The sequence below is a fragment of the Crinia signifera genome, chromosome 6 (genome assembly GCF_055691185.1).
Source record: "Crinia signifera chromosome 6, ASM5569118v1, whole genome shotgun sequence".
NCBI classification, from domain to species: Eukaryota; Metazoa; Chordata; class Amphibia; order Anura; family Myobatrachidae; genus Crinia; species Crinia signifera.
Window position 1 is genome coordinate 276,994,289 of NC_139222.1, and position 14,909 is coordinate 277,009,197.

The following is a 14,909-nucleotide window of genomic DNA, read 5'->3' on the forward strand; positions in this document are numbered from 1 at the left end:
TCCATCCAGCGGCCAGCCTCCTGCCAGTATCCAGATGCCAGGGTCCATCCAGCGGCCAGCCTCCTGCCAGTATCCAGAAGCCAGTGTCCATCCAGCGGCCAGCCTCCTGCCAGTATACAGAAGCCAGTGTCCATCCAGCGGCCAGCCTCCTGCCAGTATCCAGAAGCCAAGGTCCAGCCTCCTGCCAGTATCCAGAAGCCAAGGTCCAGCCTCCTGCCAGTATCCAGAAGCCAGTGTCCATCCAGCGGCCAGCCTCCTGCCAGTATCCAGAAGCGAGGGTCCATCCAGCGGTCAGCCTCCTGCCAGTATCCAGAAGCCAAGGTCCAGCCTCCTGCCAGTATCCAGAAGCCAAGGTCCAGCCCCCTGCCAGTATCCAGAAGCCAGTGTCCATCTAGCGGCCAGCCTCCTGCCAGTATCCAGAAGCCAGTGTCCATCCAGCGGCCAGCCTCCTGCCAGTATCCAGAAGCCAGTGTCCATCCAGCGGCCAGCCTCCTGCCAGTATCCAGAAGCCAGGGTCCATCCAGCGGCCAGCCTCCTGCCAGTATCCAGAAGCCAGTGTCCATCCAGCGGCCAGCCTCCTGCCAGTATCCAGAAGCCAGTGTCCATCCAGCGGCCAGCCTCCTGCCAGTATCCAGAAGCCAGGGTCCATCCAGCGGCCAGCCTCCTGCCAGTATCCAGAAGCCAGTGTCCATCCAGCGGCCAGCCTCCTGCCAGTATCCAGAAGCCAGTGTCCATCCAGCGGCCAGCCTCCTGCCAGTATCCAGAAGCCAAGGTCCAGCCTCCTGCCAGTATCCAGAAGCCAAGGTCCAGCCTCCTGCCAGTATCCAGAAGCCAGTGTCCATCCAGCGGCCAGCCTCCTGCCAGTATCCAGAAGCGAGGGTCCATCCAGCGGTCAGCCTCCTGCCAGTATCCAGAAGCCAAGGTCCAGCCTCCTGCCAGTATCCAGAAGCCAAGGTCCAGCCCCCTGCCAGTATCCAGAAGCCAGTGTCCATCTAGCGGCCAGCTTCCTGCCAGTATCCAGAAGCGAGGGTCCATCCAGCGGCCAGCCTCCTGCCAGTATCCAGAAGCCAGTGTCCATCCAGCGGCCAGCCTCCTGCCAGTATCCAGAAGCCAGTGTCCATCCAGCGGCCAGCCTCCTGCCAGTATCCAGAAGCCAGGGTCCATCCAGCGGCCAGCCTCCTGCCAGTATCCAGAAGCCAGTGTCCATCCAGCGGCCAGCCTCCTGCCAGTATCCAGAAGCCAGTGTCCATCCAGCGGCCAGCCTCCTGCCAGTATCCAGAAGCCAGGGTCCATCCAGCGGCCAGCCTCCTGCCAGTATCCAGAAGCCAGTGTCCATCCAGCGGCCAGCCTCCTGCCAGTATCCAGAAGCCAGTGTCCATCCAACGGCCAGCCTCCTGCCAGTATACAGAAGCCAGGGTCCATCCAGCGGCCAGCCTCCTGCCAGTATCCAGAAGCGACGGTCCATCCAGCGGCCAGCCTCCTGCCAGTATCCAGAAGCCAGTGTCCATCCAGCGGCCAGCCTCCTGCCAGTATCCAGAAGCCAGGGTCTATCCAGCGGCCAGCCTCCTGCCAGTATCCAGAAGCCAGTGTCCATCCAGCGGCCAGCCTCCTGCCAGTATCCAGAAGCCAGTGTCCATCCAACGGCCAGCCTCCTGCCAGTATACAGAAGCCAGGGTCCATCCAGCGGCCAGCCTCCTGCCAGTATCCAGAAGCCAGTGTCCATCCAGCGGCCAGCCTCCTGCCAGTATCCAGAAGCCAGTGTCCATCCAGCGGCCAGCCTCCTGCCAGTATCCAGAAGCCAGGGTCCATCCAGCGGCCAGCCTCCTGCCAGTGTCCATCCAGCGGCCAGCCTCCTGCCAGTATCCAGAAGCCAGTGTCCATCCAGCGGCTAGCCTCCTGCCTGTGTCGAGTTTAGGCTCCTGCCAGTATCCAGAGTCCAACTTCCCATCAGCATTCGGCCTTCTCCTTAGAACCCCCCTTTTCATTGGACTTGTATATATTTCATTTAAAATACTGTTCGGTTTAATCCAAATAATTCATTATTTAATTAATTTCTCAAACTATGGGCCAGATGTATGAAGGTTCAAAAGTGCTAAAATGCAGAGTGATAAACAGTCATCCAATCCACTCTTAAGGCCCCCATACACGACAGATCGGGCCGAGAAATTGGCCCAATTCGGATGTGTTTGACACCCCCATCCGACCCAATGCGTGGACCCGGGTCGGACCCTACAGATTGAAGCTGCTGAAGGTTCAATCCATCGGATCGGACCCATCAGCGGCATCGGCTTTTTACCACCCACAATGTGTTGGTCCGATCTGTAGGTGTGTGCCAGTGGTGAAGTACCGCTGGCACACACCTATGTGAAGGGGGCGGGCAGCGTGGGGTCCAGGATGTGTGAAACGCTCTTGGGGGGCTGTGGGTGTAGCGGCATTTTGTCATAAGTCATAATGGCCTGAACTGCGTGGAGCTTGTATATTCTCCCCGTGCTTGCGTGGGTTTCCTATGTGTACTACGGTTTCCTCCCACAATCCACTATGGGTGTCCCAAAGTTGCCCTGGTTACCCGCAACAGCCCCAAAACATACCAACAAATTATCTGTCAATGAACATGGACCCTGGTGTCTAACGACTGTAGATTGCAATCTCCAATAATACAGGGTACAATGTGACTGATAAATATCCTCCGTACAGCGCTGCCTAATATAGTGACACCATAGAGCAACAGTTACAAATAACAGCGTCCTCTCATCCCTGTCATCCGGATGTGAGCGATGCAAGGTCACGTCCGAGCGGCGTGTGTCTGTAATGTAATTTGTTCTGTGGGGGAAGCAATATTCCTGCGCTCGGCTGGAAAGGAAGTGGCACGGTGAGGGTAGTGAAGGACACAGCAGGAAGCCGCTCAGAGGTGGCGCAATTAGCAGTGCGGAATGGCGTGTAATTATTTATTTAACATAACTGGGTGCATTTTGCAAACTGTATCTCTGGTCGTTAATTTGGGCAGCTCTGCAAATATGTACTCACAGATTATCACATATTCTATTGGATCATGTTTGGCTATCGCTGTCTGTACTGATCAAAATCCACACGACAGGATAGCAAGTGCAAAGGAAGCCTTTAATGGAGGATTGGCCAAACTGTGGCCCTCCAGCTGCTGTGAAACTACACATCCCAGCATGCCTTGCCACAGTTTTAGCATTCCCTAATAGCAAAACTGTGGCAAGGCATGATGGGACTTGTAGTTTCACAACAGCTGGTAGGCCATCATTTGGACATGCCTGCTTTAATGTAACAGCCCTCTTCGCAAACAGTGTTATGGGATAGAATTCTGGCCTTTTAATGGTTAGCAATACTGCCTTGTGTTATGGGTTTGATTCCCTAATGGCCTGAACTGCGTGGAGCTTGTATATTCTCCCCGTGCTTGCGTGGGTTTCCTATGTGTACTACGGTTTCCTCCCACAATCCAAAAATGTACTCCCAACAAAAATTACCCAATGCACTATATAACTGGTAATAAAAAATTATCACATATGCAACGTGATTGGGGAGGGGGGGGGGGGGGGGGCATATTAGCATTGCACTATGCGTTCACAATGGCGGAGCCTGTCCCTGCAATGTGCTCAGTGAGCTTCCGGGGTGGTCTGTCAGACTGCACCATACTGTAGCTGCCTCCCCTCCTGCATTCTGCAGCAGACTCCCTGACATAGCAGCAGTCTCCCTCATGTCACCTAGCCCACATTACACTGTTACATCATAGTAACCTCCCCTCCTGCATTCTGCAGGAGACTCCCTGACATAGCAGCAATCTCCCTCTCTCCCTCATTAGTCTAGCAATCTCCCTCATGTCACCTAGCCCACATTACACTGTTACATCATAGTTACCTCCCCTCCTGCATTCTGCAGGAGACTCCCTGACATAGCAGCAATCTCCCTCTCTCCCTCATTAGTCTAGCAATCTCCCTCATGTCACCTAGCCCACATTACACTGTTACATTATAGTTACCTCCCCTCCTGCATTCTGCAGGAGACTCCCTGACATAGCAGCAATCTCCCTCTCTCCCTCATTAGTCTAGCAATCTCCCTCATGTCACCTAGCCCACATTACACTGTTACATCATAGTTACCTCCCCTCCTGCATTCTGCAGGAGACTCCCCGACATAGCAGCAATCTCCCTCATGTCACCTAGCCCACATTACACTGTTAAATTTTTTGGGGAAAAGGAATGAGAGACAGATACAGTTACATTGAATCATCAGCACCATTTCCCAGCACTTTACCAAGTATAGTATCTCTTACTAACTGCTTTGGGCTCATCTACAATTGGCTATAAGTAATTTTAAAAGATTCCTCTCAGATGTAGCGGTACACACCCACGCTTCTAGATGCCACGTTCACAATCTCTTTTAACAATCTCTCCATATTTGGAACTAGACACGCCCTGTAGGTGGAGCATGACATGCCCCCTCAATGGGGCGCTGTGCAAACTTCTATTACCATCTATAATCTCCCTGAAACTAGTTTTCAAAATTAGGCAAGTATGGACTGCACTGCACAGCGGCCTCTGCCCAGCCAGTAGTGTTGTGTGTAACCCGAAGGCTCCAATGGGCTATCGCCGTTTTCTGAGGAAGGTAGCAGCGGGGGCCCCTAAATCACCAATCTTCTAAAGTGCGGATAACAGGTTCTCCTCCAAAAGTGTTTTTTTACACAGTAGTAACTAACATAACAAAATTCTGATTTCCAACATGCAAAGAATACAGGAAATCATCCAAGAAGCTTCTGCCACTGTCACGGACCCACCGGTCGCCTGCTCCGATACGTCAATCTGAGCAGCTCCGGCCGTGACTGGGGTTCACTTTTGACTCTCGGTCCTTTACTTGAGGTACACTGCCACCAGCCAAAACCTGATTTTAGCGCTTGAAACTGCGCAAGGGGCGGCTTGGCTCGCACCTGACCGCACAATACAATATACAAATGGTAACACGCTGGAGCGTTCTCTTCTGAGGCTAATGAGTCTTAAGAACACAGAACCAGGACTGAGAATATGTATTATTTATTCCTAGATATTACTACAGAGCTTTAGAAAATGGTTACAAGATATTACAATGATTTTAAAAGTACACACAAGATTAAATGCAATTTCAGAAATAAAATAAAAGGGAAAAATGACAGAACCGTATCTTACAATTAAGTACCAATCCTGACGTGGGGGGGTTCTCCACAAGAAATCTCTGGTAGCTTACAGCCTGTTTGCTACACCCCCAGGTAGTGACAACGGGTATTCCAAGGTACAGAGGTTTTATCTGCAGCCTCCCTCATCCCTCCCTGGGATTTTTAACCATTCCCTTGCTGAGCCTAGGGAAGGTCCCTAGATATAGGATCTTTCCCATAAAGAATTTGTCCCTGCTTTGAAGTACATTCCTCAAGTGATAAGAGGTAATTTAGTGGAGGGCCAGAGCAACTTTGGCCTGTTGGCTGGACACTATTGCTCTCCCCCCCCAATCTGGTTTATGAGGGGTCTCAGATCTTATCTTACATCCTAACTCCAGAGGAGTCCACAGATGTCAACCAGAGGGAATACAGGCCTCAAACTCAAACCCAGGGTCACCTACAGTTTACCCACATAATAAAAGACATGTCCTGATTCCAATACTCACCGGAGACATAACTTTACAACAATATCAGACATACATTGATCGAACAGATAATCATAACAGGAGGCATACGTTAATTTGATCGATCACCTGATCTGATCGTTACAGCCACCAAAGCCTAATCTTTCAATGGAAGGTTCTGTCTCCAGCATGGTGACTTGGTGTCACGGACGGCCGTGGTGAGGCACGGCGGGTCTGGTACTCACCCCTCCGTGCCCGCCGCTGCCTGTCCGTTCTGGGTCTCTGGTGCGGGGGTGCTGCTGTGTCCTGGGCGGCCGGGAGGCACTGTGTGTTGGGGGCGGGTCCCTGTGAGTCCCAAGGGAGTTGTGACTGAGGCGGAGCTGGGAGGCCGGCGCCGACATCTTGGATGTGGGCAAAATGCAGATTGGACGCCAGGTTCAGGTTTCCTGCCTTCCTGCACTGTCTAAACCAATGACAGCTGCCCACTATGTATTTAGGGGATCTGTCCTGGTGAACTGGTGTCAGTGCAAAGGTTTCCTAGCCTTGTGCAGTTGGAGACTCCTGGCTACTCCTGTCCACTGCAGCCTTCACCAGCGTTCGCTCTGCTACTGACTCTGGGAATCCTGACCTATCAGTGCCTTTCTGCTTGTTTGCCTGTGATACCAGTGCTACCTGCCCGTGGGCTCCAGACAGAACCCCGAAGTCCGCCTGCACCCCACAAAGGGACATCGCCTCCTGGGATATCCTACAGCCTGGAAAATCACCCATTTACAGTCTTCTCCGTACCTTCTGGATCATCACCCATTTCTTTTCCGTGACCTTGCCTGGACTGTTATTCATTTCCATCATTGCCTGTCTTTGTCATAAACCCTCCATTCCAAGCTCTCTTTCCCGTATATTGGATCTCCCTCAGCCTCACCGGTCACTTCGTGAGTTATGCAAGCCGTATTGCCTTTTATTATTATTTCCATTTGTTTCTAAAGACTTTGCTCAAAGACGTTATTTGGGACTTTCTTTGTTTTCCTTATGTCAAAGCCGTTATTTGAATAAGTGATTTATTTTCATTTATGAAACCATCTATAATAAAACCAGCTCGCTTTAACCCTACTCCATCTGGTCCGAAAGTGATTCCTGAACACCACACGATCCAACCCAGCCCTCCACCCGTGACACTTGGGTGGAGTTTCGCTGGTATTATTGGCATATCTACCATGAGTACAGGTTGTGTGAGCAAATAAGTCCCTGAGTCCAGGAGAGCTGAGAGCTGTACACCGCGCACAAAGAACAATGGCCAATGGTTCCTCTTCTGCTCTGGCCACTTGTCTTATTACTTGTGTGCCAACTTTCCGGTTATATAAGAACGATGCCACTGCACACAGGGCTGCAATCAGAAATTTCAAGGCCCGGGACTGATAAAATAGGCATAGCCCTCCAGTGGTGGTTCCTGATTGGCTGCCGGCGCACAAGCTTCAATTGGATTAAGACTAGCCCAAATTTTGAACTGCCGCCAACACTTTCTCCATGGTTGCCTGCCAGCAAGCCAGCTACAATAATTCCACCGCTGCTCATGGACCCCCCAGCTCTTGAAATACATCTGCCGTTTTTCAAAAACTAAACCTGCTTCTTGGCGAGGATGTTGGACTTCAGGAAGTCCTCATAAGTAGGTTAGGTCAATCTTCCTCCTGCAAGGATTGGGATGCAAATTCCCCTGTGCTTCAGTTCCTCTTCTCTCTGGTAACTTTAAATTAAGTTTATGATTAAGATTTACAACTGATTGGGTTAACCAAATGTCTAGCTGACCAGAAAGTCTGACTCTGGAACATCTTTATCTACCAACCTTATTAGGTCGTCATTAACTTTTCATCACTGACTTCTCCTACTGGCACCAACTGGTCAAACCACCAACTGAAGTATGAACTCTTTACCCACGTGCTGCCTCCCAGGCTGCAGGCTGTTGTTGAGGCACCCGGAAGCACTTGTGTAACCACTAGAGAACCTTTTGCTGGCTGAATTCATACTTTGGATGAAGGCAGTGGATTACCTAGATAAGGAACAGGCTCTCGGTATGGGGTGTGTTACCAAGCTGCTAACTCGGGGAAGTTCCAGTTCCCAATGCTACAAAAGTAGCGCTAAAAGAATGAGAAAGTATAAGAACTCCCCTAATGACTTGGTCCACTTTTCTGATGGGATCATAACTCTGATTCCACTCATACCACATCTGTACATTAAGGAAACGGCACACTAGTGAGGACGCCATTTACCAGCACAGAACACGATCTCCCTCCAGCGGTGATTGCCTATTTACATCTGGCCTACTCCAGTGGTGATGTATGTTTCATCTAAAGTGGACCTAGAGGCCGATTCAGCTTACCGAGCGCCCGAGACACCGCCCTACGAACGCCCTCCGCCGGGCCCCGCCGCCGATTTCTATTGGTAACATGCAAGGGGACGTGTAGCGAAAATACATCCCGTCACATGCCAACACTGCAGGAGAAATCATTCGATGGTCAAACTGACTTTAATTTGCGCATGTCTGGCGAAGTCAGGGCAGGTGGCCGACTTCCTGTGGCGTCAGCAGGCATCGGCCCACTGCGTACCCATAGGAGAGTTGGCAGAACACGAAGGTGCCCTGTGGCAGAAGACCTGAGAGAGCTCCAAGGCAGGATACACATCGGTAACCATGGGAACAATCATTGCAGGCCACAAAGAGTAATAAAGGAAGGTCAGATATTCACGACCCGTCAGATGGCAGAAGAAACAGTGTGTTTCTGAGTGTTGAACAGTTGACTTCAGGCAAAAATACTGTAAGTTAGGGATGGCCATCCATGCAGTCGCCATCGATGGTGATACTGCAACCAGCCATTGATAGTAACAAACTTTGTGATGGATGACCATCGATAGTTTAACCTACTGATGGTCATCCATTATCTCTGACTGACTGGCCCGTGGGACAATCAGAATGGGGGTGCGGGGCTTCAAGGTTGTTGGGGGCGGAGCTATGCTTAAAAAAAACCCATTGGTTTTGCTGTGCCATTGATGGAGGGAAACCATCTAGTTTTCACCTATCAATGGCAAAAGTATTTAACATCGGCCATGAACCATCAATGATTTTGAATCATCGATGGTCAATGACCATCTCTACTGTAAGTTGCACAGTATTAACTATATATCGTAAGTTAGATAGATTATTATTATTATTATAATATGTTACTGTGGCACTGATACCTCATTTATGTCACTCACCAGAATTTGATGATGATTCCAGTAGCCACTAATACAATGACCACGGAGATGACAATGGTGACGTACAGCTGAGGGTCTGTTTCCTATAAAGACAGATAAGGGAAAACTGCGTCAGAGATTTTGCTGATGAAAACTGAGCCTCGTTCTCTGACACCTTGGCCAGTCGCTGCTTACCTTCATCTTTTGGAGGGAAGTTATGGGGTCTCAGTGTAGTGGGAGCCCCTCTCAAGTCTAGTCCTCGCGCAGGCTCGTCGTGCTCCAAGAGGCCCCACTCTTGATGGTAAAACGGCCGTGGCGTGGACGAAGCGGAGCTTAGAGCCCCATCCTCATCTGCGACTGTTGGGTCCCACAGGATGGCCCAGGGGTATGGAGAAGGAGGTACTGCCCCTTCAAGAGCTGCAGGGAACAGCAAACTGGAGGCTGGGGACTGGCGTTTGCCCCGTGCGGGCACAAAGTGTTGTTGAGGGAGCTGGGCGTTCCTGTGGGGGAAGTATGTGATCTTTGGTGGCAAGTTTTGTGATCTGATTATAGGGAAAGCATGTTGGAGATCGGGGTGGTGGGTGGTACCTGAGGGGTTTGGGGGCAGGATGGAGGAAGGAGCGTAAATGCTGGTGGGCCGGAAGGCGAGGGGAGTATGAAGGCCGTATTGCACCATGGTGAGGGAGTTTGGTGGGGTGTAAGAGCTTGGGGAGGGAAGAACATGTGCTTGAGAGTAGTATACAATAATAAATGCAGTAGGTGGAAGTACAGCCAGACCTGAGAGAGAAGGGGGGGGGGGGGGATTAGTATAATGACTACAACGCCAACTGTTACACCCCCAACCCTTTACTCAACTACTACTATCTGCTATGAGCCCAGCTAACCCCTGGTTTGTCTGTAGATAGCTGGTGGACTTGTACTACTCCCCGCAGTTGTCCCTACTGTTCCCTACTTACATCTGACTCTTCCTCTACATCTCATTGTAGCTGTCTGACATTACTAACGCACTTACCCTGGGCGAGATGTACTAATCCTTGAAAAGTGATAACAGGGAGAGATATAAACCTCCAACAAATCAGCTCCTATATGTCCCCCCCCCCCCCCCTTTGTATCCTACACTCTTACAGGTTACATTGTCTTCTCATCTCTACATGCAGCCACTTCCAATCTTGCCCATTCATATACTCTCTGTGCCATTTACTCACATTATACTAGCATTGCATCCACACGCTATGTCCACCAAGACAGATCATTGGAACATTCCGGAGGTCTTCCCCCCCACACTGCACATTCCAACACGATCATTGGGACATTCCGGAGGTCTTCCCCCCACACTGCACATTCCAACACGATCATTGGGACATTCCGGAGGTCTTCCCCCCCACACTGCACATTCCAACACGATCATTGGGACATTCCGGAGGTCTTCCCCCCCACACTGCACATTCCAACACGATCATTGGGACATTCCGGAGGTCTTCCCCCCCCCCACACTGCACATTCCGACACTGTATCCTGACCTCAACCACTGTAACCTTGGTACCGTTTCACCATATTCTGATTCATTTAAAAATATAAAGAAATATCAACAGTTTTTTTGGGATTACATTGATAGCGGCATCTCAAGGATCAGTGCGAGAGGTCAGGTCTCTAAACGGACAAAAATACATAAGGGAACGTGCAAAGGACAGCAACAAAACTGGCCCATGGTCTACATCCAGTGCCGGGTCACCAAATAAGCAGAGTGAGAGTATATGAGTATTTGTATCAATTACTGGATGCACGGACAGAGTTTGTGAGTAAGCTCTGTCCCAGTGGGTGTGGATCATTGGCCCTTTTTCAGATCTGATCGCAGTACAAATTTGTTAGTGAAAATGGGCAAAACCATGAGACTGCAGGTGGGGCAGATGTAACATGCAAAGAGAGTTACATTTGGGTGGGGTGTGTTGAAACTGAAATCTAAATTGCAGTGTAAAAATAATGCAGCCAGTGTTTACCCTGCACAGAAACAAAATAACTCGCACAAATCTAACTCTCTCTGCACATGTTACATCTGCCCCACCTGCAGTGCACATGATTTTGGCCAGTGGTATTTACCCAATGCTTGTAGACCTAGTGACCGTATGCCGTCCCAGTGAGGCGTCTTCGCAGCCATAGCAGTGGATTTTTTCGAGACAAATACTCAGACCGTGAGCTGCACACGCGCCACCATAGTCGCTGGTACCAGCGCTGCCGGCACCTCCTCTCTGTCAGGATCCCCCCCTGTGCCACAACCCCCCAAACCGCTGGTCATACTCTCACCTACACCGGGGATCAGTGATTGGAGCTACTGGACCGCTCTCGGTCACTGCGACTTCCTGTTTCTGTGACCTCCGCTGCATCGCTCCGGGTGTCACAGGAGCATTGCAGGGCTCTGATGACCGAAGCAGTGTTTAGCAGTCTCTGTATCTTTTATTTTTGTACACAGTGATCAGCTTGTGAGTCCATGGGACACACACAGCTGATCACACTGGCCACTGGCCCAGTCCCCGCCGGAAATTGCCAGCTGAAGCTGATGCTCTGATAACATTGCGGATTTTGTTTTCGCTTTTCCCCAAAATTTGTCCAGATCACATTTCATATTCTAAGGGCCAGATGCACTAAGCTTGAGAGTGATACACAGCCAGCCAATCAGCTCCTTCCTGCCTTGTCACAGACTGTGTTTGAAAAATGTCAGGCAGGAGCGGATTGGTCGGTTGTTTATCATTCTCCATTTTATCACTTTTGAAGCTTAGTGCATTTGGCCCTAAGTATGTGAAATGTGATCTAGTTACAAAAACTGCTAATTAAACTGCTCCAAGACCTTTTTCATGTGCATTTAGGTTATACCAGTGGTTTCCAAACTGTGTGCCTAGGCACCATGGGGTGCCTCAGGACACTTGCAGGGGTGCCTTGGGTTGGTGCACCAGGATCAATTCATATTATGAATGGTCAATGTACCAGGTAAAACCAGTGCTGGTGGCTGCCAATCACAATATATGTGGACAAACCGAAGCAAATCCTGTCCCTCAGATAACTGTGACATATAAACACAATGCACTTAATTTAATATTTTTTTTCTGAATTTCTTGATAAGAAGCATTTGGCCTAGGGGTGCCTTGAAAATATTTTGATGCTCTAAGGTGCCGTGATTCAAAAATGTTTGGGAACCCCTGGGTTATACTAAAATAATGCGAAAAAAAGGATATGAAACGTTCCTCTTTAGATTATTTTAGTAAAAATATTTGTAATAAATCGGCCCCTAAGAGAGAAGGGGGCCCATGTGCAAACTCCAGGGGGGCAAGGGACGAGGATGACATTACCAAGTCCCGCTTGCGGGTCCTTGGAGAGAGGGTGGGGCTTAAATGAGGCAAAATGCAGAGATTTACGTTATTTTAGTCCCGCCTTCCCTGAAAAGCCTCAAATTCTGGCATTTGAATTTAGGGGGTGCGGGGGCTTCGGGCACATGCGGGAGGCTTTCCCACCTTCCCGGGAGGCCAGGAGGGGGACCAGATTTTCAGGAACCTCCTGGCCATTTGGTTGACATGACATGTATGGTTGACATGACATGGCATATTTTGCCTATTTTATTAATTGCTTATTTTCACCTCTTTTTTTCCCGCCATATTTAAGAAATGTGTTCAATTGAAAATATGCCCTTTTTAAATTTAGGTTTGCTTTGAGTAATCAGGAATGTTTGCCTTGAGGCAATATTGATGAAATATCCCCCACGAAGTAGCTGAGCATGATGTATTACCAGTGTATGACTGTAGATGGCACTGTGGATAAATAAGTTCTAATACAAGTAAGTTTTGCAAGACTTAAGGTGCATCATTTTGGCCCTTCTGAACGGTATTGTTCAAAATATCGACCAGTGTGTATGATACAAACGACAATGCAGGGCCCCACCACTTGTTCATCAGGGTTGTTCGTTGATAGCTTCTCTGTGTGGAACTCTGTGGCAGGTATACTATGTTTGTTCAGCCTGACTGTTGCTCTGCTGGGCCTCTAGACAACACTGGCTAAACGTGTATCCGCATGGGCGGATTCAGGGGGGGGGGCTCCCCTGTAATTTCTGACCGTGGATTTCCAAAAAGCCTGGCCCAACGTCACTAGCCCCCACAGCTCGTGGTTGATCTCATTCAAACCCAAATCACTGGTCCATATGGGTCAATTGCATACCTCCCAACAGCCCCGATTTCAGCGGGACAGTCCCGATTATCAGGGCCTGTCCCGCTGTCCCTCCCGGGGCTGGAAATGTCCCGCGGTGAGTGGGGGCTGTTGGGAGTCCCCCCTGTCGGCTGCTAACCAGCGGGGAATAAACGCTGTGCGATGTATTCCCGCAGACAGGGGGCTGGGGGCATGGCTAGAGGCTCACAGAGCCTCTGAGTCATGCCCCCATAGCGGCAAAATGGAGGCGTGGCCTCACGAGTATAGGCCATGCCCCGGAATTAGGCCACACCACCGGAATTAGGCCACGTACCTGGAATTTTCGTCAACGTCCCGCCTCCATCACATCGAAAGTTGGGAGGTATGCAATTGGTTCTGGAGATATTTATTTTCCTGAAATGTAATTTCATGGCTGTTCATGTTCTTTGAGGGAAGATTTCTCTGGAACCAAACTGCCCAGTTTCATGGGAAAAGTTCAATATGATACTGGTCTCATGTAAATGGGTCAGTTGGTTCCAAAGATATAGCCGGTTAAACTATATAGGGGCAGACGTATTAAGCCTGGTGAAGAGATAAAGTGGAGAAAAAGTGGAAGGAGATAACGCACCAGCCAATCAGCTCCCAACTGTCATTTTTCAAAAGCAGTCGATTATCTCCTTCCATTTTATCTCCAGTTTATCTCTTCACCAGGCTTGATACATCTGCCCCATAGCCAGTTAAAGGGGGGAAGAAAGGGGTGGTTTTCTCTCCCCCTTGCACCAGAAAATGCAGGGACTAGGCTGGTGTAAAAGGGGCCAACCTGGGAATGTCCCTGCATGATCCTGGGACCATATTCCTGGGTAAGTCCCTGCATTTCCTGGAGTGAAAGGGGTATTATTTCAAATAGCCGGACCTGCAGTGCTCTAAATACAGCCGGGCAGCCCCCTGTTCTCTGCCTGGTTGTCAATGACTGTCACTTCTGCCTGGCCGCAGCTGTTCCCCAGTTACCGCAACCATGTATTCGCCCTTGGCAAGGAGCATGTAATCCCACATGGCAATGAGCATGGAACCCTTGGCAATGAGCATGTAGGTAAGCAGCACTTATGCAGCATAATTTTTAATAGGCATTATGGTGTTTGGCATAATACGTAATGGACATTATGCTGTGTGGCTTAACATATAATGGGCGAGAAGTACTAAAGGGAAAATGCGGTAAAACCCCCTTTTTACCGCATTTTCCTATGTACTAAAACCCGTTCGCAGCGATATCGCGGGGCAGGGTATCGCCACCTTTGGGTGGCGATACCCTATAGAAGCCTATGGGCTTCTTTTCGCCGCCCGCCGCCCCGCCGACCCCCCCTTTCCCCCCTCCCTTGGGCTTACCTTCTTGCAGGTCCTCCAGGACCCCGGAAGGTAAGCCCTTCCTCCCCCTAGCAATGCAGCCGGACGTCCTTCCGGCTGCAGGGGGAGGAGGAAGCGCCGGGGACAGCTTGCTTAGCTGTCCCCGGCGTGAAAGCAGCAGAAGCCGGCTGGGAGGTGACGGAGACCCCCCGCAGACCACAGTACAGGTATCGCGGGGGGCCTCCGTCACCGCATCGCGATGCCAGCCGCATATGTTAGTACATATGCGGCGGCATCGCGGCGGGGGGGGGGGGGGCGCGAAGGGCGGCGATGTATTTTAATACATCCCGCCCAATGGGCATTATGTTGTACATTTTTAATGCACCCCTTTGGCGCGAAATGTCCCTGTTTATGAAGCATATTGTGAATTTTGGCACAATCCATGTGGCATTATGTCAATTTTGGCTCCTTCCATTTGGCATCATGTGTAAGGGGCAATTATAATGGGTTCTAGTATTTTGTTGCATAATATGTAGAAGTTGTATATGGTGTTGTACACTACACTC

At 50.1% G+C, this 14,909-nt stretch overlaps 1 protein-coding gene across 1 annotated transcript in view; it reads right to left on the reverse strand.

Moving 5' to 3' along the window:
• PIANP (PILR alpha associated neural protein) overlaps nucleotides 1–14,909 on the reverse strand; it is a 36,782-nt gene that overhangs the window by 10,727 nt on the left and 11,146 nt on the right. The window contains 3 exon segments of the mRNA XM_083149699.1: nucleotides 8,857–8,937; nucleotides 9,030–9,430; nucleotides 9,432–9,612. Coding sequence (XP_083005825.1) covers nucleotides 8,857–8,937; nucleotides 9,030–9,430; nucleotides 9,432–9,612 — 663 coding nt within the window.